The sequence below is a fragment of the Citrus clementina genome, unplaced genomic scaffold, assembly GCF_000493195.1.
Source record: "Citrus clementina cultivar Clemenules unplaced genomic scaffold, Citrus_clementina_v1.0 scaffold_6, whole genome shotgun sequence".
Classification (NCBI taxonomy): domain Eukaryota; kingdom Viridiplantae; phylum Streptophyta; class Magnoliopsida; order Sapindales; family Rutaceae; genus Citrus; species Citrus x clementina.
The window spans coordinates 17,110,087-17,136,792 of NW_006262139.1; the positions used below are offsets into that span (position 1 = coordinate 17,110,087).

At 33.9% G+C, this 26,706-nt stretch overlaps 4 protein-coding genes across 9 annotated transcripts; 1 reads left to right on the top strand and 3 right to left on the bottom strand.

Moving 5' to 3' along the window:
• The first annotated feature begins 1,799 nt into the window (after positions 1-1,799).
• Positions 1,800-3,498, top strand: LOC18038026 (CASP-like protein 4B1). The gene is made up of 3 exons (XM_006429441.2): positions 1,800-2,295; positions 2,387-2,522; positions 3,078-3,498. The coding sequence occupies exons 1-3, from the start codon at positions 2,027-2,029 to the stop codon at positions 3,267-3,269; spliced, it is 597 nt and encodes a 198-aa protein (XP_006429504.1). The 5' UTR covers positions 1,800-2,026; the 3' UTR covers positions 3,270-3,498.
• Positions 3,499-3,578: 80 nt separating this feature from the next.
• LOC18038027 (probable WRKY transcription factor 33) lies at positions 3,579-6,552 on the bottom strand. Of its 2 annotated transcripts, none has more exons than XM_024182280.1 (5): positions 6,082-6,552; positions 5,825-5,959; positions 4,580-5,217; positions 4,334-4,495; positions 3,579-4,244 (listed from the first exon to the last, which is right to left on the bottom strand). In XM_024182280.1, exons 1-5 carry the CDS (start codon positions 6,373-6,375, stop codon positions 3,776-3,778), a joined length of 1,698 nt encoding a protein of 565 aa, XP_024038048.1. In that variant the 5' UTR covers positions 6,376-6,552; the 3' UTR covers positions 3,579-3,775. The 2 variants fall into 2 exon arrangements, with proteins under 2 accessions (XP_024038048.1, XP_006429505.1); XM_006429442.2 differs by having other exon boundaries at positions 4,580-5,220.
• Positions 6,553-9,357: 2,805 nt separating this feature from the next.
• Positions 9,358-12,942, bottom strand: LOC18039556 (F-box/LRR-repeat protein 3). Its single transcript, XM_006429444.2, has 8 exons — positions 12,130-12,942; positions 11,823-11,948; positions 11,397-11,501; positions 10,916-11,309; positions 10,702-10,831; positions 10,250-10,544; positions 9,900-10,151; positions 9,358-9,696 (listed from the first exon to the last, which is right to left on the bottom strand). Exons 1-8 carry the CDS (start codon positions 12,766-12,768, stop codon positions 9,643-9,645), a joined length of 1,995 nt encoding a protein of 664 aa, XP_006429507.1. The 5' UTR covers positions 12,769-12,942; the 3' UTR covers positions 9,358-9,642.
• A 3,026-nt stretch (positions 12,943-15,968) lies between these two features.
• LOC18039557 (solute carrier family 40 member 2) lies at positions 15,969-19,942 on the bottom strand. 5 transcript variants are annotated; one of them, XR_002904917.1, is made up of 8 exons: positions 19,509-19,942; positions 19,219-19,369; positions 18,362-18,558; positions 17,794-18,276; positions 17,377-17,548; positions 17,070-17,160; positions 16,776-16,886; positions 15,969-16,494 (listed from the first exon to the last, which is right to left on the bottom strand). XR_002904917.1 is itself a non-coding variant. In XM_024182274.1 (8 exons), the coding sequence occupies exons 1-8, from the start codon at positions 19,607-19,609 to the stop codon at positions 16,366-16,368; spliced, it is 1,446 nt and encodes a 481-aa protein (XP_024038042.1). In that variant the 5' UTR covers positions 19,610-19,942; the 3' UTR covers positions 15,969-16,365. The 5 variants fall into 5 exon arrangements, 4 of the variants coding, with proteins under 4 accessions (XP_024038042.1, XP_006429510.1, XP_024038041.1 ...); XM_024182274.1 differs by having other exon boundaries at positions 17,070-17,207; positions 19,545-19,942; XM_006429447.2 differs by having other exon boundaries at positions 17,070-17,207.
• Positions 19,943-26,706: the final 6,764 nt, after the last annotated feature.

The window sequence follows — 26,706 nt, forward strand, 5'->3', positions numbered from 1 at the left end:
ATGGATCTTATAATTAACCCTATTTACAATTTTTTCCGCATTGTAGTTTTACTATTGTATCCCAATCTTTCAACACATCTGATCATTCAATTGAATGATTAGTATACATCGGCCTTTGGTGCAATCAAGTAGTTTGTATGACGATGATGTCGATGATGACGATGATGTCACAATCCAGTAGCAGCCGGTCCAATTCCAATTTGTTGTTGCTGTTGTTGATGCCATTGTTATTGCCGTTGTTCCAGTTGGTCCGATTTTGATTATTATTATTATTATTATTATTATTGATAAAAAGTATTATAATTAATTAAAATATTAGTGTTGTTGTTGTTGTTGTTGCTGCTGCTGCTATTATTATTATTAATAACAATAATTATTGATAATAATAATTTTTGAATAATAATAATCACAATAATTAAAATACAAAACAATAATTATGACTATAGTTAATTAAGACATTTTAGTATTTTGGAATAATTTAACTCATTCTAATTTCAATTTTAAAACAAAGTAAACACATCAATGATAATACACCTCATTTCGATTCTGATTCCTATAGTTAAAGTACAAATTTATTATGATTTTATTCCTAATTCCGATTTGAGCTCATTCTGATTTCCGTTTAGTAAATGCACTATTAATGTATAGTAATCTTGATAGATTTCTGATTATAATATGTATATATGTGTGTATCACTATTTGAAAAAAAAAAACAAAAAAAAGGTATATAATATCAACTTGTTTGGGCTAGAATCAATCTTCTTATTCTCGTTTATTTATTTCTTCTACAAGGTTCTTTAAAGAAGCATACGATTCATTCATCATTCTTGGTGAAAGCATCAAAGATCTAGAAGATGTTTCTCCCTACTTTAATATTATATTTTCAAGGTGACCGATTATGCGAAAACAAAGAAATTCTCACGCAGCTCTGTCTTCGCTCTATTTACTTGCTTCGCCCGTTCTCTATTGAAATTTGAGAGCACGACTTGTCGTTACAATAATTTTCAATCTAACGATTTGTCGTCCAGAAAAGTAACGATTTGCCGTCGGGTCGCTCTAAGTGAAGAAATACAATTATGTTTTTTGATTATACATTAATAGGCTATGACAATCTGGTTCATGCCGTCATGATGAATAATTAGTAAAAATAGGTTGGCAGTGTCTCCGCGTTAAACTTCCATTATTATTAATAAATTAAAGTATTAGTGGTCCATTATATATATATATATGTATATATATATAATATCCAACTTTTGACACTTAAGTCATATGAACTTATATAAATAATGGGCCACCAATACTTTGGCCGAGAAAATGGTGAAAGCGTTTAAGGTATTATCAAATAATAATTGCTCATAATAGTAAATTTTTGTTAAGTCGTGACTCATGACAATTACTTAGCATTGAAAATGATCAATATTTCAAACAGTGATATATAAATATTTATTCATTCCTAGAAGATATCATAGGTAATTTTTTAAACTCACTTCCAAATTTACGCCTAAATAAATTAGAAGAATTCTTCCCCACAATGCATGAACCTTAACATAATATGAATTGTGCAACAATATAATAACTATAATATAAGAAATTTTTGTATATATAATTTTTTCCGAGAGATAAAAACCCGACAAATGAATTGCAATTTAAATATAGGGAGAAAATAGAACAAAAAATGGAACTTTATTACAGCCATTTTACGAAAATAACGCCATTGGTCCACGTGTAGCCAGATAAATCTCAAGGCCGGCTTTGTTTCACTGCAAGACCGTATCAACTATGAAGTTAGTTACGAAGTTTGTGTCTCCGTAAAGACAAAGCTGAGTTGTCATGCCTTTCGGTAACAAATTTAGAAACCGAAACGAAATCACAAGGCTTCCTCTTTGCCTTCTTCAGTTTCTTCTGATCTTTGTCCAGACAATTTTTATTTTTTTTTACCATTTATTAAAATCCCATCTCAATCCACAAACATAAACACGGAACACACTTTCTCAGTTCCGACATTGTTGTTTCCTCGTACTGGGAGATGTCAGAAATGGAGGAGAAAAAAGGAGTGGAGTCACCACAATTCGAGACCCGAATGGATGCGCCGACGGCTGACGTGGAGAACCAGACGCCGTCGTCTGGGTTCGGTGTCGCGGCGATTACAAGGCGATGGAAGAGGGAGGATTTGCTGAAGAGAGGGTCTCTGGCTTTGAGGGGATTGGCTATGGTATTTTCTCTGCTTGCTTTCATTGTCATGGCCAGTAACCGGCATGGTGATTGGAAAGATTTTGATAAATACGAAGAGTTCAGGTAAAAATTTTAGTTTTGATTTTTCTCTTTTTAGATTTTCCCGTATTGTCTGATTTGATCAAATTTTGATCTTTTTTTTTTGTTTTTGCAGATATGTTTTGGCGATAGCAATTCTTTCGACTCTCTATACTCTAGGGCAAGTTTTGCGTCATGTTCACGAGTTATCAACAGGCAGACAAATGATGCAGAAGCGAACCTCTGCATTAATTGACTTCTTTGGAGATCAGGTTTGAGTTTTTGCTTTACAGTTCAATTCTATTGCCTTGTCATGTTGCTTTTACTTGAAGAAAATAAAATAAAATAAAATAATTTAATGGTTTTGATGCGTTAATCTCAAAGTTCACACACTTTTTGTAGTCAAGAAGAATAATATGATCTTAAATTTTATTAAGCTTTTTTTTTTTTCATATTTGCTGGGTTGATTTGATAGAATAGGGAGTATAGTTTTTTCTCAGGGAAAAATGATTGAGATATGGAAACTTTTCAGATAATTACAAATGTTAATCAGTTAGTTTAAAACCAACTTTAGGATAAGGTGGGCGAATTGGTAAAAGGGCAATTGCCATCTCCTTCATTTTTGCCTTTATATTTTGTGTTTGGTCAAATAGGCCTACCCTAAATTGAAGGGGGGTCCTGGTAGCATCTGGAACATCCGTAACAACTTGGAATCTTTAGCAATACTATATTTTATGTCACAGTTGCAGCTTCGAATACAAGCTTTTATTCTCTAAGCTATATTGAATTTAAAGACTTGTCTTTGGGTTTTTTTGTGTGTCACGCAGATTATATCTTATCTGTTGATATCATCAGCATCTTCGGCGGTTCCCATGACAAATAGGATGAGAGAGGGAGCTGATAATTTATTTACAGACTCCTTAGCGGCTTCCATTAGCATGCAGTTCTTAGCATTCCTAGCATTGGCATTTTCAGCACTCATTTCGGGGTATAAGTTATCATCTCAGTCTTACATCTAAGGGTGGCAATTTCGCTGGCAATGTTTTGTGCATCCATTGTTAATTTTTCACCTATATAACATATTTATCTAAGATTTCGAGTTTGTACAGAGAGCTGTTATCAGCGGCAAAGCTCTTCTTGCTATTCGTTTTTTTAGACTATTGTTTGTAACCAAAGTGACAAAGGAACGCGCTTAGATGCTTTATTCTAATTGTGCAGTATTATATTTTGAAGTTCCTTTGATTTTCAGCTATGTTTTTCATTCAATTTTGTATGCTTAATCTTTCATCTGTAATGAGTATGTGTTGTGACTTAAACAACATAAAAAGTATCAGAAATCAGCTATTGGATACAAAAATGACATAAAAAGAAGAGAAAAAAATTCTAAGGGAGGTCAGTGGAACTGTCAAGTTCAGTGTGGCCTCAAACAAATGAATAAATACATGTAAGTCTACCTATCCGGGTCCCAAAATCTACAGAACATAAAAATTCATTGCTAATTGATAGAACTTGATGCACTCCCAAGTTAGCTATTTGAATTTAGGAATGATTCCAGGAATAAGTCATCCCGTGGCTCGTCTTTGGCTCTATTGAACAAACCATCTGATTGTTGAGTCTGATTCATCATGTATGAACCTGTTGGCTTTGCAAATCCTGAGATTCCATAACTCCCTGTGCTCTGCAGCATTGCGGCTGTATATGGCGCTTGACTTCCTGATGATGATGGAAACCTAGTGTTGTTAAGGGAGTTAGAGTAATTTGATAAATTAGAATGACTAGCCATGGCGGTTACAGATGGCCTTATCGGCACAGGCACATTGCCGGTATTAGTATTAGGTAAAGGTCTAGTCAACGTATAGCCGCTACCACGAGCTGCTGGAACATCATGATTGTGTTTCCCTTCATAGGTTGTGATCACAGCTCTCATATCATGTGATGCTCGCTCTACATGTTTCCTTACCGGACATCCAGTAGTTGTACACTTGTAGTAGCTCCTACATATGATGAAAACTTGCAATAAGAAACCAAATTCATAACGGTTTCTGAAAAAATAAGGTGGTAAATAACAAAGAGTAATAATCACCTTGGATTAGGATTCCCTTTCACTACTTTCTGTCCATATTTCCTCCACCTGTATCCATCATCAAGTATGTCTATATCACTTGTTGTTTGAACTACAATTCTTGGCTCCCTCACAGTTCTGCTCCCGGTACCAATAACACCCTCAATGTCATTTTCCCCCTTCCTGCAGAATCAAGAACCATTATAATCAGAACCCATATGCAAGCTCATCATACACAAATAGCACTTAATATTTGCGAAAGCTTACCATCTTTTAGCATCAGGTTCATTTTCATCATCATCTCCTATGGGATTACTCGTTGGTGATCCTTGCTCAACAAAATCGTCCTCTCCGAATGAGGTTGAAGACTCATTCTGCATAGAGAAAGAGTCTGTATGTGTGTTGCCTAACGGCCCGACAGACTGATCAGAAAGATCAGAATTGGCACATGTAGAGTGTTGCATTGATTGAGAAGATGATGATCTCCTAGTAGATGTAGGCTTGGGATGATTGTGACTCCCTTTATACACTATTTCAGTAATCTGTCCATCCAACGACCTCTCAACTTTTTTCTTCATCGGACAATCCGGGAAAGTACATTTGAAATAACTCCGGGGATTTTCGCTTCCTTTCACTTGCTTTTGCCCGTATTTTCTCCAATTATAACCATCTTCTGATCTTTTCTGCTCTCGTGTATATGCAGATGATTGATTGTAATGACCGTAATTACCAGATTGAGGAGCAGCATTGCTCTGAACATTTGTTTGATATGATGCCATATCTGAAGAGAAGCTTTCCATTGGGGCAAATTCTGATTTCACCCCTGGATTTTCTGTTGAAAAATCAGATTCCTTTGTGGGCTTATTGAAGTTCCATGGTTCTTGTTGCCTCTTAACTGATTCCTCCTGCTGAGATTAAATGATTGAAACTTATCAAATCAAAACTGACGATAAGCAATATATATGCATATAATGTATCTCAAAACTCAATTTGTCCCAATAAGCCTTTTCTTTTATGAAATTTTCAAAATTTATTGAATCTTACCGTTTATTTAACTAGTAAAGTCCTGATACAATTCTATGTTTACAAAATAATATGATATAATTTTTTTAAATTTAAAAATTGAAATAATATAACATTTTAACAAACTGTGTATGAGCCAAAATATCGCATAACTTTCATGCTATATACATAAAACTAGAAGTCTAGAAGCTCTATGTGTTCCAAAGACGCTTGTTCAAATTTGTAAGCCAATTGAAAAAAAGAAAAAAAACAAAAGCGCTAGTGCTTAAATTATAAGCTTATTATGAGCAGTACAGAGACTGACAAAAGGGTGCAAAAATGACAGGCACCAAGAGTTTTAAAAATCGCCTGAAACAGGAAGAAACTAAAAATGGACAAAAGAGAATCTGTTCCTAAAAGGCAAAGTTAAACAAGTAACAGCAATAAATATTTAAGGATGAAATATGAGCAAAAGAATGAAATGAACTGAAGTGTGTGTATAGTTTATACCACTGAAACAGAGTTGGAAGAAGGCCTTGTTTGGGTTTGAAAAGAGAAATCAAAGTAGTTATTCTCTTCCATCTTGGAGATATTTTGCTGATTGCTAATCCAGTTGAAGGCTTCAGTTGTTGGTGAAGCAAGAATCTAAACCCAAAAAACAAAAGAAAAGAAACCCATTATTACTATAATGACGATCATGCACAAACATATATATAATATCATGTTTATATATAATTCATAATTAACTTGAAAAATAAAAAACTTACGTTAGAGAAAAGAACAGGGGAGTCCAAGAGCGCACCGGGGCTAAAACCAGAAGGTGGGATCGATAAGAAAGAAGAAGGAGAAACAGGAGGAGGAGATAAGGGAAGTGAAGACGGTGAGAGTGATTTAAACTTTGGAATTTCAAGGCCAATTTGATGATCAGAATTTGTATAATTAGTGAATCCCCAGCTACTAGTAATAGTTGAAGAAGAAGAAGTAGTATTAGCAGTAGTAGTTGTTCTGTTTTGGCTGAAACTGTCCATGCTGTTGTTCATAAAAAATGAAGAGGATGCCATCAAATGAAAGCTCAGCTTTCTTGTTTCCTTTTTGTCGAGAAGAAACAAGACGGCGTCTGGAAATTATAGACGAATTAAATTGTATTAGAATTTGGAGTCCAGTCTTTGTGGTAGCAGAGGAAAGAAAGAAATGAAGTTTATGATGGTCTGTGTTGTATTTTTTTGAAGGTGACTTTGATGGTGGTGGTCTGTCTCCCATTAATAAGTTAAGGTGACTTTGAACAATCGCTTCTTCTCAGAAGCTTAAAAAGCCTTGTTTGACCGTGGAAAAAAATTATTCTTGGTCAAACCTTGTGGGTTTGACTGGACTTGCCCAAGCTTAGCTTAAGTTAGCCGTTTGATATTTTCTCAGTCGGCTTAAACAGCTCCTAGACAGGCACACCGGTGTTTGCCACGTATACTCTTTTTTTTAACCCTCAATTTAGATTTTTTTTTTAATTTAGCTTCTAATAATTTTCAATCACGCATGTATTTGTAGCATATAATTGAATTTTAATTACAAATTTTTAAAATGTTGGCACAAAAAGCAAGTTAGCTTAAATTTTTATTTTTATTTTTTTGCCAAATATTTTTTTATTTTACCAAAAGTAACTAAAAATTTTAAGAAGATTGATTATCAAAGGCATTGGAAGTGCTTTAAATTTAATATCATAAAACTGAAAAATAATTAAGTATTTGAAATATGCTTTTTTTTATGCAAGAATTTGCAAATTATTCTACTTCAAGGAATTAAAAGTTATTTATACAAATAATGTGAGATGACACAAATAATTCAAATAAAAATTTAACAAATAAAAAAATATTTGGATTGTACAGTCTTTTCATTTCAGTAATATTCCTACATTATATCAATGTTTACAAAATAGTTTGTAGAACAAAAACTCGTGGTTTTAGCCATATTTTTTTTAAATTAATTTAAAAAGCATTAGTAAGAAGAGCATTATCTAGAATCACACTCCAAGAACATGGGAAAAAAAAAGAAAAAAAGAATGAAAGAAAATGGTGAAACAAAAGATCCAAAATAATGCAATCTGTTTCAAATAAGCTAAGATTATATGTAAAGTAGTGTTTCTTTCAAAGATTATTTTAGAGTCTAAAGTGTAACTAGATCTCAATATATTTTCATCCGCAATAATCAAATATTTTTATGAAAATACATACTTTTTACATAATAATCTATTTACAAAAGCTACTAAGTAAACACAAATCTTTTTGTAAATTACAACATTCATCTCATTTCCTTGAGACGTACCCCTTAATCCAAAATTGTCACTGTTTAATGTACATATTTATATATAGTATTATTATCCAATGATTGAGAAAAAAATTCAGTCAATAATATTGATTGACTAACTATATTGACCAATTCAAATGACATAAATTAGCCGCCAAGTCGCCAACGTAGAGAAATATTTTAAGGCTGTGGAGCTGGTGGCTGTAAGCCAAATCTTTTTCTGTTTTGTCTTTTTCTGGGCGTGAAATGACATGGTCACCCTCACTCTCTAATTCTGACACGTCCTTACATGGCCGCCTAGTTATAAAATCGATTTTTAAGTTATTTCCATTATTGACTTTGTCAACCAACTTATGTGCCCCCTAATATTTCAAGACTACGATGTCCGTAGGAAGATGAAAATTTAACTCAAATTTTTTAATTACTTATGATTTCTATTTGTGGATTCAAAAGTCAATGACAGTTTTATAAATTTTAAACTAATGATTAAGACTGCAACAATATTTACCCAAAAATTTAAAAGGACGAAAAAGTAATAAATATGAAGTACTTACTACCAGTTTAATTTAACCATTCTCTATGTCAAAAGATGCATGCTGTCATCTTACCAATCCCACCTCCATTGCTTCTCTCGTACTCATCTGATCTTAATTTAAACTTCAAAACATGCGTACAGAATAAGTTATTAATCATATGTTTTGGGTGGTCTTTGGTAGGGGTGTTCAAAATCCAATCCAATTTGTTCAATTCGTCTGATCTATAAAAATTCGATCCGTGGATTGATAGATTAGATTAGATTAAAAATTTGATAATCCGTAATCGGTGGATTTGATATAGATCTACTTTTGTAAATCCACAAATCCGTAAAAAATATAAAAAGTATTTATTTACTTAAAAAATAAAATTTGTAAATGTGACATTAGTACTTATTAGTAAATAAATAAGTTAAAATATAGTTACATTAAAATTATATTATATCTTATCCGATAATATATAAAATAATAAATAAATAAATAAACAAATATAGTTTCCTAAACAGTTAATTTTCATGTACTGATCTAAATAAATTATATTTTTTTCTTTTTGGTGTGCTATATTTTGAAATTTTAAATGTATTTATTTACTTAAAAAATAAAATTTGTAAATGTGACATTAGTACTTATTAGTAAATAAATAAGTTAAAATATAGTTACATTAACATTATATTATATCTTATCTGATAATATATAACATAATAAATAAATAAATAAATATAGCTTCCTAAACAGTTAATTTTCATGTACTGATCTAAATAAATGATATTTTTTTTCTTTTTGGTTTGCTATATTTTGAAATTTTAAATGTATTTTCTATTTTTATTTAAAAAAATTAATTAATTTAAATATTATTTGATTATAAATTTGATCAATAGTAAAATTATTTTTATATTAATTTTTTTATTCAGTTAGTTTTTGAATAAAATCCGCATCCGTCCGCAGATGTATGGATTGAATTTCACCAACCTGTGGATTGAATTAAATTAAAAATTTATAATCCGCAAAATCGTGGATTGAATATGGATTGATGTCCAATCCATAAAATACGATCCGCGAGCACCCCTAGTCGTTGGATGGAGTTTGATAGCATCAATCCACTAAATCTGGTTTTAGTTCTGCATGTGGGCATGATGAAATCTTTGCCTCCTCGAGGAAGAAACAAAATAAAGATCACATCAGATTAGCCGAGTTTTTTTTCTCATCACAGTTTTCTTTTTTATTCCAACAGGGTAAAGAGAATTAAGATCATAAATTCAGAATGATGCACTTTCCAAAATTTTGTGAAGCTTCAATAATACACACTACACAACATAGCTCTCTTATCAAAAGGCTAAAACAATTCCCTCACCAAAGGTATGAGTAATTATTAGGAGACAGACCGAAAAATTCCGGTTTCCTGTCAACTTTGATGGGTTTCTGAGCACGGAATCTATATTTGTATAGAATGTTGGAACGGGTCACGGTCTTATTCCTTCCTGGCAAGACCTTAAAAAATCTCTACGGCACCGTATCTTCTAACAGCAACTTCCAGCTCTTGGGATCCAGTTCAGCCTGTCAATTGAATTATAGAATCACTCAACAACAATTTTATAAGCAATTTTTCATTCAAAATTATTCTCTGTGCCTTAGCATGCAGGTAGGTTTGTTCGCATGTTTGTCAACTTTTTGGTTAGATAATGTAAGCAAACCATGCAATTGATTAGAGAAATAAATAATGAGCTTGCGATCCTCATAACAGATTCAAATACACGTACCTGAAATACCTTATTTCTCCACTGAAACACACAACCCCGTGCTTGCAAATGATCGATAAGAGGCTGCGGAAGCAACTGTTTAAAGGCTGCTTGGAGTTTTACTTTTGTTATCCCTCCACATGCCAACAAAGCAGCCGCTAGTCCATTCAGACTCAAGCCCTTCAAGTGCAAGATAGTCATGTTCTGTAGGCAGCTGATGCTTGCCAGGGACAAGAGCCCCACATCCGTAACTGAGGTATATGATAAATTAATCTGCAAGAAAAGTGTGAATCACAACAAGTGGTATCAACTTCCATTTTATGACATGTGGAAGTCACTGAAGAACAAAGAAGAAAGCAGCGGGAGTCTACCTGTCTGAGGTTTTGAGAGAAGTGAGCGAGTGGGAGCATTCCAACATCATTAATGTTGTGACACCACTTTATGTCTAGCTTGATTAGTTGTTTACATCCAACAGCAATTGCTGCCAGACCTAAAGATGTGATAAGAGGACATCCTCGAGATTCAAATGTGTTCAACCTCAAGCATTTCGACAAGGATAGCAAGGAACTATCAGTAATGTCTTTAAGGTAGGCTATATTGATCATCTCAAGGTCAGGGCAGCCACAAGCGATTGTCAAAATGCCTGAATCCGTTATTCCCACACATCTAATCAAAGTAACCACATTCAGATACAAATCAGTTCATGCAACATTAAGGCCAACACTGCTTTAATCAAACTAAGACTTAAAGCTTCGATTGATAATTCACAAAGAGAAACGAAACAGAGAAGCAGAAACAAACTTGCATTTTGCAGGTCACAAACCTGTACAAATCGAGCTCTTTGAGTTTCGAGCAGCACATGCCAACATGGGCAAGTCCCTCGCCAGTAATGTTTAGACAAATTCCTAGTTTCAAAACAGAGAGTTTGGAGCACCTAGAAATGGACTTCAGACCTGTATGGAGTAAAAGCATAAGCATGTCAAATTAATAAGTGGTTTTTATTCAAAAAACAGTAGAGTAAATGAAAAATATGAAACCTTCATCATCAATTTCGTTATCTGTCAGATCAAGCTCCTCAAGAAAACGGCATCGCTGTCCTATCAACACGAATGCTTCTCTAGGAACCAGGGTACAAGACTCCATCCTAAGAGAAGTCAGACCAGTGCATGAACTAGTAACGTGGGTGATGGAAACATCAGATATCTTGCGACAACACGTGATGTCTAGCTTCCTCAAGTCTCTGTGTTTTGTTGCAACATATGAGAGACCTTCGTCTGTCACTCCGTCGCACTTGCTTAAACTCAGCTCCTTCAGTGATACACACCAATCTCCAATGGCCTTCAGGCCAGCCCTGGTAACGACAGAACCATCTAATTTGATTGATTGCAACATGGAAAGCTTTTTTAAACCATTGGCAATAGAAAGAGTGACCTGATGATCAGAAATGGGAACTGTAAATTATAAGTTAAAAATGATAAACCTCAGTACATAAGAAGACAACAAAGTTGAGGTGCATACAGGAGAGCCATGTGCTAAGGTGAGTTGCTGTAAACCTCCAATACTACTTGTTAGAGAAGACAAGCCAAGGTGACTGATGTTTTGACAACTGGACATATCAAGCGCCTGTACAAATGCAAAATAGGCAGATTTTTTTTTAATTAAACACTTCAATACAGTCAACTTAATACTCAAACATATCCTTAGGTTGCTTTCAGTGGAATTAACATGGGTAATACATTCTCATACCCAAACATAATTCACTGAAAAATACACAACAAAACATTAACAAAAAAGCCACCTTATATAGCATATATAAACATGGTAAGCTCAATACAGTCAGCACCTTAAACTTTAAACACCAAAAGGCAAAAGGTAGGAAATATGTATGTCATGAGAAAATTCTTCAATTTTTAACAAGCGGAGAAATAAATCTATAATCATTACCTTTAATGACTTGCATCCATGTTTCAGGGCTGCCAGGCTGCAATCATCAATTCCAAAGCATCCTTCCAGAATCAAATCTTCAAGATGTTGTAATTTCAATATAGATGGCAAACACTTATTTGTAATCTGCACCTCAACGAAGCAGGAAAGAAAATTAATAAAAATTAAATTGAGCCCGTAAAATTTTGAAGTTTACACTTTTACAATAGATTGAACTCATTAAATACAATCAACCAGATCATTAACGCAAAAAAAAATGCCATGTAATTAATAATACTAGAAAACAGAAAACAAAAGAGAAAATTACCGGCAAGTAAGAAAGATCCAAGCTTCGAATTTCCTTACACTTAACAGCAATCAAACCAACACCCAAATCACCAACACCTAAACACCACTTCAAGCTAATCAATTTCAAATTTTTACACCCCACAGCAATACAACCAACACCCATATCAGTAACCATCTTACATCTCCCCATCCACAGCTTCTCTAAATTCTTTGCCTCAGCCAAAGCCGCAGCCCCAGCATCCTTTAAACTCACGGCGTTTGAAATATCAATCTCCTTCAAATTCTTACAGCTCAACGTCAAACTCAGCAACCCAGAACTTGAAAAGCCCCAAGAACGTGAAAGATCAATAGATTGAAGTGTAAAGCTAGTGATTTTCGATATTGCAAATAAAGAATGGTCATTTATGCGTGGACAGAGACTGAGATCAAGATGGGTTGTGTTTGAATATCGAATGAGAACAGCTGGTAAGTGCTCTTGGCGAAGAGGCTTCAGTTTCTTGCGGTGCTTTGATTCTGTAATGTAAAACGATTTGCAAACCAAAGAAAATGATTTTTTGTCAAAAGGGTTCGTATTAAGGCAATCCAATATTATAAAAACGATCTCTTCTGATAGAAGATCGAAAAGATTGATCTTTTCGGAGCACCTTTGCTTCTTCATGATTGAAAAAAAAAATTGAAAATTTGACAAGATTATCAAAGGAAATGTTACAATTTTTTTTTCTTAGGCTTGTTTGATGAAGAGAAGTGAATGTGAAAATGGATTTTGTAGAATGAGATTTTTGCTGTTTTTTCTTTCTTTTTTTGAAGCTCAGAAGTAACCGTTAACAGAAAAATGGTGGGGTTTATTTTGGGCAATAGGCAGTTGAAGTGATGAAGAAGAAGGACATTTTAGTTTACTGTTTTAGCCTTGCAAGTCGTTTTCAAAGAGTTGGTCAGGTTGTGTTCCTTTGATTCCTATGGACAATATTACCCCTTTATACTTTCAATTCTTTGCGCCTAGGTATATAATGAGATATTAGCATATAGATCCCTATATTTTAAAAAATCTCAAATAAAAATACATATGTTGGTTGTAGTTTATCCATAATCTATTTATATAACTGAGTTTTGAATCGTATAGGCCTCTTAGATATTTTCATTAATGGGTATTTAGCATACATATGGCTAAAAATTGTAATAGCACCTGTAAAATTTGAAAATGTTTTATTTTAACTTTTAAAGTTAAGTAGAAATTTTGTGAGAAAAGAAGATAATTTTTTTTACTTTTAAAAACATGCCTAAAAAAAACCTGTAAATTAAGAATTTCTATACACTTTATTCTAAATTCTAGGGCACAAAATTTATAATTTTTTCTTTTATCCCTAATGCCCAATTATCATAACTTAAATTTAGAAAATCATGTACAAAATATAAAGTATTTTTATTTATAATTATGTCAAAATAAGAGACCCAATGTTATTATTTCATAACTCTTGTAATATTGCATTTTGTCATTTTTCTTTCACTCAAGCCCTCGATTTGTCAGCGATATCGTTTGGTAAAACAATCACTATAAGGGCAAAAAATTCAAAAGAGTCAAGTTATCCCTATTAGATTTAGCATAAGAGCAGGGATCTGGAAGAAGAAAACTGGAAATTGTGTTCGTATCTGTAATTTTGTCAACACTCAGGGATCTAATCCTGTGGAAAAGTTGAAAGGCTTAAATGGTCATTTCAGACGTCAAACACGTTTCGTACGCGAAAGGACAGAAGTAGAAGAAGGGAGTTGACGGGGCAGTTAGGTCATTTAATAAAAAGTCAATTGTCTCATCATAAAAACAGCTCATTTGGTGGAGGATTATGTGAGGAAGGACAGATTCAAGTGCAATCAGTACGAATCAAATTGACAAATATCCCCCATTTTTTTAATTAATGAAAAATAAATATAAAACAGCCGTGCCATAAAATTTAAAAAATTAAAAATAAAAAGAAATTATGGAAAGAAATCGGCCGTACTTATGCTGGCCTTGCATAGTACCAACCTTTCTCAGATATGAACGGAAAAAAAAATAAAAGTTGTGATGTGGGAGAGGAAATCAAATAAAGTATGACAGAAGCTTTTTGACTTTTGGGTCAGGGAGGTTGTGACTCGTACAGGGCCTAAATGGACAAATATAGAGAGAGAAGCACTTTCCGTTCCAAAGTGCTTCTGACTTTTGCCCTCGGTTGGATGGTGGATTTATTATTCTCGTCCATTTTGTGGGGGGAAAATGATTCTTTGTGGCTGTACTAATGTGTCCTGTATTTTGCGGTTGTACTAAGGTGTCCTTGACCAGACACCAGGGGCCGTTTATTCGATCAATGAATTTTTTTTTCGAATAATACAATAATTTTGGGGTTTAAATTCTATTTGCTTTTTTACGCGGGTGAAAAGAGAAATTGATAATTATTTTTCAAAAAAATAATATTCTTGAGATAAGGCTTTTTAGTTAGAATGATACTAAATAATTGAGAATCGAATCGAACTCCGCTCTTGTTAAATTAAGACACTTTTGGTTTACAGTCAAAATATTTAGTTTTATTTCTTTCGGCTCGCGATGATGGTTTTGGCCTCTCTGGCAGGGAATGTTCTTTTTTTTTTTTTTCAATCAAAGCTTGAGAATTGAGATTCGGACTTATCAAAGTCCACAAAAACTGATAAATAAAACAACTTTCAGGACGGCTTGGTAAGTACCCTGTCCGTACGCGGATCAGTTCTTTGGTTGACATTTGACGAGGAATATGAACTCAGTTAAGCTTTTGACAACTAACAAGGGTTAGACAAACTCAATCCAATCCAATCCAATGAAATTAATTCAATCCAACTTAATTTAACTAAATTTAGATCGTTGATTGAGTTGTAATAAATTGATTGGGTCAATTTGTTTAATTTAATTAATGATTGGGTTGAGTTGGATTCATGTTCATAGACTCATATAACTCAATCCCAATCCAAAAATTATAACAAAATTAATATCAGTTGTAAACCTAAGTCTTTTTATTCTTTTATAAAAAAAAAACTCTTTCCAATTTTCCCTAGTTTAACTGACATTGATTGAATTCTCCAAATTCAAAATTAAGTAATTAAACCCAAATTTTAACTAAAAGTAAGTTGATAGATTTTTAGATATTACGTTATATAATTTTTTTTATACCATCTTTATTTTTGTTGCCTTGTTAACTAATATAGGCTAGGTACAATAAACAAATTTTAATGCATGATAGAGAGTTAATGTGTTTTTTTCTATTTGAATCATTAGAAGTATCGAATGGTTTTTTTTTATTTTTTTTATTTTAATCAACTCGATCAACTTAATTCAACTCAACTTGATGATTAAAGGATTGGATTGGTTCCGACTGTACGTGTTTATTTAGTTTGATTGAGTTGATTTTTCTTAACACAATCAATAGTGGGTTAGTTTTAATTTTCACTAATCCAATCCAACCCAACACATGCGTGCACATATGTGAGTGTCCTTTTTTCCACATAATATTCCTTCTCCCACAAACACCATTGGTTTTATTAATTCTATATAAGAAGTCAAGAGTCAATAAATTTGTAAAATATCACCTTAGTGAACGTAATAAACTAGTACGGACATACGCCTAATCCCGCATTAAAAAAAAAGGATCACTTAATTCCAATTTTATTACGTCTCCATCTAAGTCATACACCATCAACTTCATTTTCAATCCTAATAAATCTCAAAATTCAAAAAAGAAAATCATAAAGCAACATGCATTATGCATCCTCACCAGTAAGAGAAAACGGAAGGCATGGCAATTGGCACCGCCAGATGACACCTTCTCAAGATAAGGACTTTTTTGGTAGTTTAAGATGTTACTTGAAACAATAAAAATATTATAACCATTCAATATCTAGGGAAATAGATTTTTGCTGTGAAAGGTGTTATACACCATTCAATATCTAGGGAATTAGCACAGGTTGTGGACAAGGATTTAGAGCTCAACTGATTTTGTGCTCAATATTGAATCAGTGGCCAGGATTTGAGTTTTTATTTCAAGTCCATGTCCTAATCAATGAACTAGCCTTACTAGCCAGACAAGCAATCTTTCATATAAACTTATTTTCTTCGCATCTTGTAACAGTTGCATACTTTCATGTATATGTTAATAAATGCTAATAGACAGATCTGATGTCTATCAGAACCCAGGCCAGCAAATGCAAAATGTGGCACCTCCCTATCACGGCTTGCAACTTTAAATCACCTGATTATTCATTGAACGGATGCTAATAGCTTGTCAAAATGAAAGAGGTGCTTCCTGATGCGGTATAGATGGAAAGTGTACAGTATTGCAGCCAATGTTACTACAATAACAGATATCAAGATCAACTTCCAGAAATCCTGAAAAATTATGCGACAGCAGAACTTGTGAGGCCTAAAATATTAAATCTGAAAAACATCGAACATGATACAAGTGCTAGGTTGGGGCTTGGCTCCCTGGCCCCTGCAACATTATGGACCATATTGCCCTCACATTCACCTATGTGAGAACTCCCGCATAAGACAGATGTTTTTTTTGAGTTTATCTGTATACTGTGAGACCTCAAAAGAATATATATGCACTATTGATATTGATAAATTGATCATTGACATTGAACTAATAGGAAATGCTAGAGGCTAACCTGTGGATTCGAGATTATAATTCCCATGATATAAGCCATCAAGTCCATAGTTGACTGAAGGGAGTTCTGAACACCTCCCACTACACAACGATCAGACTCAGGAACAAGATCCTATACAGGAAATTAAAGGAGACACCCAGGAAAATATTTAAAGTATTTGCAAGAATATTAAGAAAACTACTGTAATTCCTTGAAAAAAGTGCAGGAATAACTTCCCCTAGACTATTGAAAGGCTGAATGCTTAAGATTTTATTATAAAAAAATTCATCACTGGCTTAACCTGAGGGATTCTACCTGCATTTGCTGAATGACAGATAAATCGAACATCCACAATCCAAGCCGAGATGTTGCCACTCCAACCATCAGCATATAAGCAGCTACAAGGCTATTATGGATCCATATTGAAGCAACACATATCAAGAGGCAGAACCACTGAATGGGAAGCAGAAATACCAAATACAATTATAACATGTTCAATAAATATCTATTAAAGATATAACTATAGGGAAGTACGAAATGGATGGTGATGAAAATATTAGCATGTTAATCAATGAACTGTAAAATGATATCCCAAAATGCATATTTTTTAAGGTTCTAATACCTGTGACCAGATAGACCAGAGTCCTGTTCTGAGAGTTGAAATTCGAGACTGTAAAATTGGGTACAGAATTGTCGCTGCTATTCCAATAGTTGCACTGATTCCCCGTGCTATTCCAATAATGTATGCGGGTATACCTTCCCATTCTAATGTAGCTGTCATCAAAGTTCCGAAGCTGAAAGAACAATGCTTATGAATTACTTGACAGAGTCAGGAACTAGTCATCTATTGCCAATAAAAAATACAATACGGAAAGAGCAGTAGAGGTTTTTGATATGTCTCAAGGAAAATTGGTAGAAACTGAGGAAATCCACTGTCAGAGACTGGTACATATAAGTAAATCATGCTAAAAGAAAACTAAATTTGATTGTATATCTTATTACTTGTTCATGAAGCAAATTGCATTAGATTGTTAATTACCTGAGGACTGTGAAAAATAGCAGGGCAAGGGAAACTCCAGGGAGGACAACTTCTTGCTTTAAATAGACTTGCCATGCCCCAACACAAGGGGCATTTGAAATCCAATCAATTATTTTCCTTCTCCACCTTTTTTCTGCCAATTCTGCATTGTTTTCGTCATGAGAAAGCAAGCTCTCTCTTTCTCGAGGCATGGATGTGCTCTGTTCCATATCAATTGGCATACTCCTCCTGATCCTCCTCTGGCTGCTTTCAGCTAAAGCTGGAATTCCCTTATAAACAGACATAAAGAGCCAATATTCCACCCAAACAGTTACAGTAGTCCATATGGCTAAAGTCATAGCAGATGCTTGTAGTGATACAAAGCTGATAATGAAACCGGTTATAGCAGGAGCTAGTAACTTGCAGGTTAAATCAATTCGTCTAATAATCGAATTCATCTTTGTCAATGCTTCTGGAGGATGACCTTCCGATATCACCACCACCCTGTGCTTTCAAAATATGAGTAACAACATTAGCATTGTTGAAATCTGAAGACAATATCCTTTCTCATTAATAGAATTGTGATTACCATTCTCTTTCAATCAAGATGGTACCAGCAAGAGTGGATATCACACCGACAGCTCCAGAAATATTGGTTATTATCACCAATAAGACAAATGCTATGCAGTTTGTGGACTTTAAACTTGAGAAGAACAATAATGTAATCACCGAAACTCCAGCAACAATAAAGGAGAGATTCTGGGTTACCAACCAAATTTGAAGCACCTGCCCATATATATAAATTGAAATTGTGAAACTCTTATCAATAGATTAAATTTTATCATCAAGAGAAAACTAGTAGCAAGCAAAACAGTGTTAGAATAGAGAAGTGTTTGATGAATTAAACTCTCTGCTGGATGAAATGTCTCAATGAAAAATCAAGGTATGAACTACAACAACAGCTAACTGTTCAGCAAGCACTGACTTGGATGATGACTCAGCAAAAGATGGTGACTCATAAGGATATCAGCAGCCTCTAAGGAACTCTCTAGAGAGCTCATGGATAAGAATGACAAATTACATAAAGACAAATGTACTATGTCCTTTGCGAAGGATAGTGAATGATGTCCATTAGATAGAATTAAGGATAACCTTTCGATTAACATTAAAGCTGTGATTGTACTGAGCATTTCTTGGAAAACAAGAATGCATTTTATATATACTGAGATGGTGAATATAATAGAACTTATGCTGTCTTTCTCTCTTTGTGTTTACATCTTTTAGTTCCTGTTATATTATCTTTTTCAACTAGCATTATTCAACTCATGCTCTATTTCTTTCATTTAAGTTCCATCTTGGACTTGGAGATGAACACCAAATGACTTTAGTCAGTCAATTCAAGAATTTTCACACACACCAAATGAATCTAAGATTGAGCAAACAAACCTTCACATAGGTCAATTTGTCCACCCAATGACCAACAATGGGACCAAACAAAGCAATGGAGGCAGATTCAACAGCGCCATAAATAGCAGCAAAGAGTAAAGAGTCAGGCCACACACTGATCATATACAAACCAACAGAGAATTCCCACATTCTGCAAACACCAAAACAGTTAATTCCCATTTCATCAACCATTAAAATTATGATGGATTTTTCTTATTTAATAGAAAGAAAATGACAGATCCAAACCAAACCCTAAAGCAAGCAAGTACAAAGAATAATGTTAACCAAACCTGGCACCCCATCTTGCTAAGAAGTGAGCGACGTACAAATATGTGGTCAGAAATGAAGTGATAGCTGGTTGTTCTTGAACAATGAGTGGCTCACTCTCCATTTTCAGTCACTTAATGTTCTTCTTGGTCATAATTTGTTCTGATCTTGATGATTGTATGGAACATGCATCAATTAATCATCAGCATCAGCATCAGCACCAGCACCGGGGCATGGGGGAGAACGTAGTTGGTGAGTGTTATGTGGTGCAGTTATTATGTGTCCGTTGCTACTTGCCACTAAGATATTGCTGACAAGTTGCTGAGGCTCTTGTGTTTGTTTTGACCTTCTCTGACCAAACATAGTATACTAGATGGGCTCGTATCAAGTGAATCGTAAAGACATCTGTAAAGACATCTGGTTCTGGTACTCTCTTTCCTTAAACAAAAGAGTACAAACAAACACATCAGTTTAAGGAGGATGCGTCAGATTCCCCTTTGTTCTTTATATAGATAACAATAAAAATAGCAAGTTCCTCTTTCTAGAATTAATTTGTCATCAAGAGTCATATTTCCCATTTTGCCAATATTTATAGTGCATTTAATTCATGAGAATAGGTTAGGAATGAGAATGAGCTGAAATGGGAATGAAGAATGAAAATGAGATTTCAATATTTACTTGGCAAAAATAAATGGAAATGAGAATGTATTGGAATGCAATTGATGTGTTTACTTGGCAAAATAGATGGAAATGAGGAATGGAAATGCGAATCAATTTACCAAAATACCCATAGTATTAATAATTAATAAAAATAATTAATTTATCATTAGTAACAATATTATCATTATTAGGGACACTTTGATAGAAAGTATTAATGTAATTACACATACCTCCCTCGCCGTTAAGTATAAGTTAAGTTGACCGTTAGTTGACTATTAAATTTACTAAAATACCCTTCCCGCCAAAATAATAAATTATTAAATAAAATGAATGAGAACCGATGGGTATTAAAAATGGCGGGAATCACAAAAAATCAGAAAAAGACCAAAATGTCCAACTATATGAAGTAATTGACATTGCTTATTAAAAAAAAGTAAAACTAAAATACATTTGTAAAAGTAGCAGTTGTAAGTAAACGGTAAAAAATTGAGCAGCAACAGTTGCTATAAATGGAGGCTTAGCAAATCACAAAGTACAATTTATTCTTCATTTTCTTCTTATCAACAGAAGCATTCAACAAAGGTATAAAAAATCTTTGCATTTGTCTCAAACTCATCATTCATTCAACTCATCCACAACAGCATTCAACATAAAGAAACTGTTGCATTGTCTCAACTAAATGGATTCTGATAGCTCAAACACATCCAGCCAATCAAGCATGCAACAAATTTATGAGCCAGCTTGGAAGAACTTTGTTAATGGGAAGCTGCTGTTGTTCAAAATACAACAAGCACACACTGACACACAGCAATTTATTTCATAAGAACCACCACAAACCCAACACATGTTGCTGTTCATATCTATACATATCCAGCACACACAATAAATAACACACATGAGCAGTTATATCCTTTAGTAAGTTCAACAAGTACATACAAGCAACTCGCTTCATAACACCAAGCACAAACATAGCACATTGTTCAAGTTAATTTCTTAAGAAACATACATCTAATAACACACAACAATATGCACAAACTATATATCCATTTGTCCTTGCAAACAAAGCAAGTCTCATTTCATAATAACATGTACAAGCAGAGGAAATGCTGCTGTTCAAATTGACAATGTCAAACATAACAAGAACATAAGCCTTTGCTGAAGTTAACCCTTGACTGCCATAAAATATTCAATCCTTAATCAACAAATTAAAATCAATAAGGAATGAAGTACTGAAACAATATAAAGCACATAATTTTTTTATATTTAGATTATAAAGACGTATGCATTCCAGCAACAATAAGAGTATCACATGTCATCAATGGCTGAATTCCTATTAGCCAATACAAATAACAATACCCTCTGTTTAGAATAACAGGAAGTCAGCACCTATAATATCTACTTGAAATGACAAAAATAGGCAAGGCATATATTGCCCCATTAAAAGTGTGTGTTTGTATGTACCACACAACTACAAAATGTACAAAAACTCAAACCTATATCTATGGTTGAGTGACAAAAAGATGATACGACATCTTCATAGCAATGCTTACAGTTAAGGTGATGCATCATCTGATCCCTCAAAAGAATTTGTTAGAAGGGATTAGCTTCACTGTTGCTCTTTCCATAATTACAAAAAAGGTATTTGTAATGTTGCTGGATGCTTTAACTTGGCAATGGTCATTCTTGGGTAAGTTGTCCTTCATAATAAAATGTACAAAAATTAAAATGTAACATATTATTTTGGAATTACAACATTAGTAAAACAAAACAAGTGGTGAAATTAAACTTGTATATATGTGTAAAAAAAAAATAAACTAGACACGAAATGCTTACCATTTTCATGGACACTGTTCTGAGTGTTCATGGCTGGACCACATGTGACAACTTCTTTTTTGTTACAGCTGGATGTCGCTCCTCGATCCTACATTTAAATAATTAATAAATATTTTAGTTCATCATTTAAATAGACAAAGACTAACAAAAGCAATATAAAAACTTCATTACAAACAAGTAACTAAGACCTGATAGAAATTCTTCTTCACTAATTTTTTATTTTTTCCAGCTTTGGTAATAGACTTGCAACTCCTCACGTTGTGGCCCCACTCATCGCAGTTAGAGCATCTTACACTTGTGCTCCTCTTAAATGGTTGTCTTTCACCATTCTCTCTTCTTCTTTTAGTTTGGGGCCTGCCAGCAGCTCTAGTGATAGTTAGTGGCAGCAAGTTATCACGTGGGAGTAATGGCCATCTACTTTCATCTGGCACTGGATATAATTGGTGCTGATAGGTCTTCATGAATGCACTTTTTTTCAACAAAGAATGGACATATTCATTTACATTATACCTCATTGCATCAATACAGCACATAGCATGCTTGCAAGGCAAGCCTGATATATCCCACTCCCCACAATCACAGTGCTTGCTGCCTAGATCTACAACACACCTCTTGGAGACATTTTCCATAACTTCAAATGATTTATTGTGCCCAAATATTACAGATAATGCCCTAGATTCAACCATTGCTTCCATTACTATTCTCCTAACAAGTGGAGGCAGCTCATCTTGCCAAGTATTGACCAGCTCATGTCTTTTATGTATGAGGATCATAATCTTTCTCCTAATCTCCTCAAGCATTCTTACTATTGGCATGCCTCTAAAGCTACTTATCCAATTATTAAAGGACTCCGTCATATTATTTGTGACATGTGAGCATTTGGTTTGTGTGGAAAAGCAATGTTTGGCCCAACATGTCACAGGAATTTGTAACAGCCACCTATGGGCAGCATGGCTGATGCTGTTAATTTCAACCATGTGATTATTGAACTCCACTTCGTTTCCACTTCTACATGCTGCCCAAAATTCATTCCTAAGCAAAATTCTTGGAAATTTCAGCTTAAAGTTTGCATATATGTGCCTACAACAGTACCTTCTCATGGCCCGAGGAAAAACCATATCAAGTGCATTCAATATACCCTTTTGTCTATCACTCATGAAGCACAAACCCTCACCATCGTTACAGCCTACTTGATCATAAAGTTTCTCCATAAAATAAACCCAAGACTCAGTGTTTTCAGTTTCTACAACACACATGGCCAGTGGATATATGCCATAGTTGGCATCTACACTAACAGCAGATAGTAAAACCCCTTTGTACAGACCCTTTAAGTGACAACCATCTACACCAATGAACTGCCTACAACCCTAAAAAAAACCCCTCCTACATGCATCAAAGAATACAAAAAAATTTTTAAAGTGAGGATTCACCCCACCACCAAGCCAATCTTTTTCTAGGGACACTGTTGAACCAGGATTTGAGGCTAAGATTGCATGCATGTACCTGAATAGCTTTGTGAAACTGGCCTTATGGTCTTGACCAAGCAGCTCTAAGGCTTTGTTCTTGGCTCTGTAAAGCCTTTGATTGCAGCATTTTATCCCATAATTTCTGAATAATTCTGACCCGAGCACATCAATAGGAACTTCTGTGTTAGCTCTGAATAAATGAAGGAATGTAGCAGCAATCCATGTTGAATTTGCTTCATAATTTTCGTTGTTTCTTTCACAAGTATGTTCGGGCATATGAGTTTTAATTTGGAAATGTTTCTTATTCCAATTTGGACTCGCGTGTATTCTCCATGTACATCCTGAAGCCGAACACTTCATTGTCACCCTACTCTTCTCATTTTCACCCTTTTAAGTCTAAAGCCATTTTTTATTGCGAAAACTTTGACAACATTTCTGAACTCATCAACTGTCTTGAACAGTTGTCCAATTCTAAGTATAATATTGTCACCATCAGGAGTGAACTCGAAGCCACCAGAATTTGCTTCATACCTACAAGCAGCAGCCTGAATGTTTTCATCTTCACCGTCTGAATCTGCCCCACTGTCATCTCTAGACTCATAGGCATCCAATCTCGCATCTCACTCATCTTCGTTGTTAAAATTAAATTCATCATCACTTACATCAGATTCCACTTCCTCTGCATTATTTTCATGATCAGGAACATGTATACTATCATCAATATTAACAAACCCACCAGCTGTGCTATCATCATCTTCGTTGCCTTCAATCTCTTCAACTGAATTTTTAACTTCAGCAGCAGCAGCGGAACATCCAACGACAGATCTGATTTCAGCATTCAAGTCAGGCAAAGCAAATTCATTTACTTCAACAAAATCAAACCAATCAAGCTCAGAAACTTGTGGAACAGGAAACTGGCCAGGGGGAGTCTCTTCATTTTCATTCTGATCCAGAGAAATAGGTGTTACATCTAACTCCGTTCTAATAATAAATAATGCCCAAGAATAGCTCTTCTGCTTTAGCTTTTTTAATGCGTCTTGAAGGTCAAAGTCAGTTTTTACATGCATATTAGATGTTTCCCATGGCAACATGACATAAACTCTCACTTCATTAGCATGTCTTATAGGCTTGTCAAAGCACACATCCTTTACATCTTGCCACAACTTCTTTAAGGTGTATTGCTCTGGAATTACAGTTGCTACATCAATCTTTTCGCCAGCTACCACAACCCTTATCTCCATGTAAACATGGCTACAAATTATAAACAATAGCATATTGTAAGTAACAAAAATCACACAACAACGTTATACAATAAATATAAACAACACAGCAAGAGTGGCTGACAGGTTGCTATTATCATTGTCTACAAGCAGCTGATGAATTGCCATAAAATATAAAAATCTAGCTAACATACACTAATTCCTAAAAACACCAGCTGTATAAATTTCCAGACTGTTCGCTAGTTTTTTAGAACATACCCAAAATTTAAGCAAAAGTGCAAAAAAAATTCCATCATAACAGAATTCACATGTATAGTTCTTACAATATCCTGTCCACGTCAAGATGACATCTTAAATGATTAGACAAATCAAAGCACAAGAACTGTAAAGAATTATAGACAGAATCCAAAAAGTTTTAAATAATTGAAAGTGGTAAACAAGAAGAGAAAACAGTAGGGGCTATATATAAGTAAAGAAAAAAAACCAAAAAAGAGAATGCAATAGGAGTAGCGAAGAAAAAAGGAAAAAATAATAATTTTGGAACCAACACGAAATTGTCGAAAATTCTAATAATTGCCGAAAACATGCCAAAGTGTTTAAAATAAAACCATTATATCTCAACATCTAGGAGATGCCATATAAGCTAGAATTTTGTTCGAGTCTCTCCAGTTTCCAGCAACAAATTAATCAATTACTGACGATGATGATGCGGAAGAATTCAAAACAAGGAAAACTCAAGAAAAAATACTGAGAAGGGATTTTTCTTTTTTCTCTCTCTTTTCATTCCTTTTGTATAAGTATTGAACTATTAGAGAAAAATGAAATTTGCGAAACACAATATCATAACCCTTTTTAATCCACATATGAAAAATGTAAAATTAGCAAGCTCAACACAATCATCAACTCAATGAGCAGAGAATCAATACAATAAAATTCAAAGAACCCATTTACATTTAAATCTATTGTATCAATTTTTGTTTAAAAAAATTAGTAAAATTTTGAAAATAAAATGTAACAGACAGCTACATATGAAAAACAAATTAAACTAGAATAAGTATTTGGACTCAACACTTGTGTAATTGCATGATTATAAAATCCATAAGAGTCACAATTATTACAACGAGTAAGAAATTTTTTTTTTATCGATTTAATGTCAAAATATTAGATGAGAAATTATTACTATTCCTTGTCAGAGGATTTAATTAACTTGTCAATTGATAGCAATCACATTGCTCAATTCAGTGAATGCAAATTAGCTCAAAATGAAGAAAATCAAAACTCATAGTTGCTGAAATCAGCATGCACAAAAAAAATTCAAAATACAAAGAACTCATTTTCAAGTTTAATTAACCTAGGTTCAACAAAATCATCTACTGCATGTGATTCACATATTTAAACTATAATAAATGAGGATTACCTATTTCTCGCTCCAATTCCAGTCGCGGATGAAGCCGTTCGCCGCTGGTGCTCGCTTTGTGAAAGGCTTGGGCCATCATCAGAACTCATCTTGTTCGTAATTGAAGATAAAATATTTTTTAATCTTGAAAATGTTTCAGGCAAATGTAGCTGCTTCTTCACAACCTTAGGAAGACGAAAATGGTGCTGGGCGTTGCTTTCATGAAAGAGAAAGCTAAGTGCAGGCTTGATTTTGTGAAGATTTTTTTTTTATTTTGTCCATTGGACATTACACACTGGATAATGGAGTAAAGCAAGTAAGATTTCCCAGACATCAAGAAGCTTAAGGCTTTAATTTTAAATTATTTTGAATTTTAAATAAGCTTTTACATATTTATCCTTTTATACTAACACCATACGTATTTTTATACTAACGGCGAGGGAGATATGTGTAATTACATTAATACTTTCTATCAAAGTGTTAATACTTCAAACCTCAGGGGAGGTCCCTCAAAATTACCCCAAAAATAAATGGGAATGAGAATGTATTGGAATGCAATTGATGTGTTTACTTGGCAAAATAGATGGAAATGAGAAATGGAAATGTGAATCAATTTACCAAAATACCCATAGTATTAATAATTAAT

Coding starts and splice junctions, on each gene's coding strand:
- LOC18039557 (XM_006429447.2), bottom strand. CDS start 19,609: ATGGAGAGTGAGCCACTCATTGTTCAAGAACAACCAGCTATCACTTCA. Junction 18,559..19,218: donor ACAAATTGACCTATGTGAAG/GTTTGTTTGCTC, acceptor ATATATGGGCAG/GTGCTTCAAATTTGGTTGGT. Junction 16,887..17,069: donor CTGTCATTCAGCAAATGCAG/GTAGAATCCCTC, acceptor TTTCCTGTATAG/GATCTTGTTCCTGAGTCTGA.
- LOC18038027 (XM_006429442.2), bottom strand. CDS start 6,375: ATGGCATCCTCTTCATTTTTTATGAACAACAGCATGGACAGTTTCAGC. Junction 5,960..6,081: donor CCCCTGTTCTTTTCTCTAAC/GTAAGTTTTTTA, acceptor TTTTGGGTTTAG/ATTCTTGCTTCACCAACAAC. Junction 4,245..4,333: donor AAAGGGAATCCTAATCCAAG/GTGATTATTACT, acceptor CATCATATGTAG/GAGCTACTACAAGTGTACAA.
- LOC18039556 (XM_006429444.2), bottom strand. CDS start 12,768: ATGAAGAAGCAAAGGTGCTCCGAAAAGATCAATCTTTTCGATCTTCTA. Junction 11,502..11,822: donor ATGGATGCAAGTCATTAAAG/GTAATGATTATA, acceptor GCATTTGTACAG/GCGCTTGATATGTCCAGTTG. Junction 10,545..10,701: donor AAAGAGCTCGATTTGTACAG/GTTTGTGACCTG, acceptor TACTTTGATTAG/ATGTGTGGGAATAACGGATT.
- LOC18038026 (XM_006429441.2), top strand. CDS start 2,027: ATGTCAGAAATGGAGGAGAAAAAAGGAGTGGAGTCACCACAATTCGAG. Junction 2,296..2,386: donor GATAAATACGAAGAGTTCAG/GTAAAAATTTTA, acceptor TTGTTTTTGCAG/ATATGTTTTGGCGATAGCAA. Junction 2,523..3,077: donor TTGACTTCTTTGGAGATCAG/GTTTGAGTTTTT, acceptor TGTGTCACGCAG/ATTATATCTTATCTGTTGAT.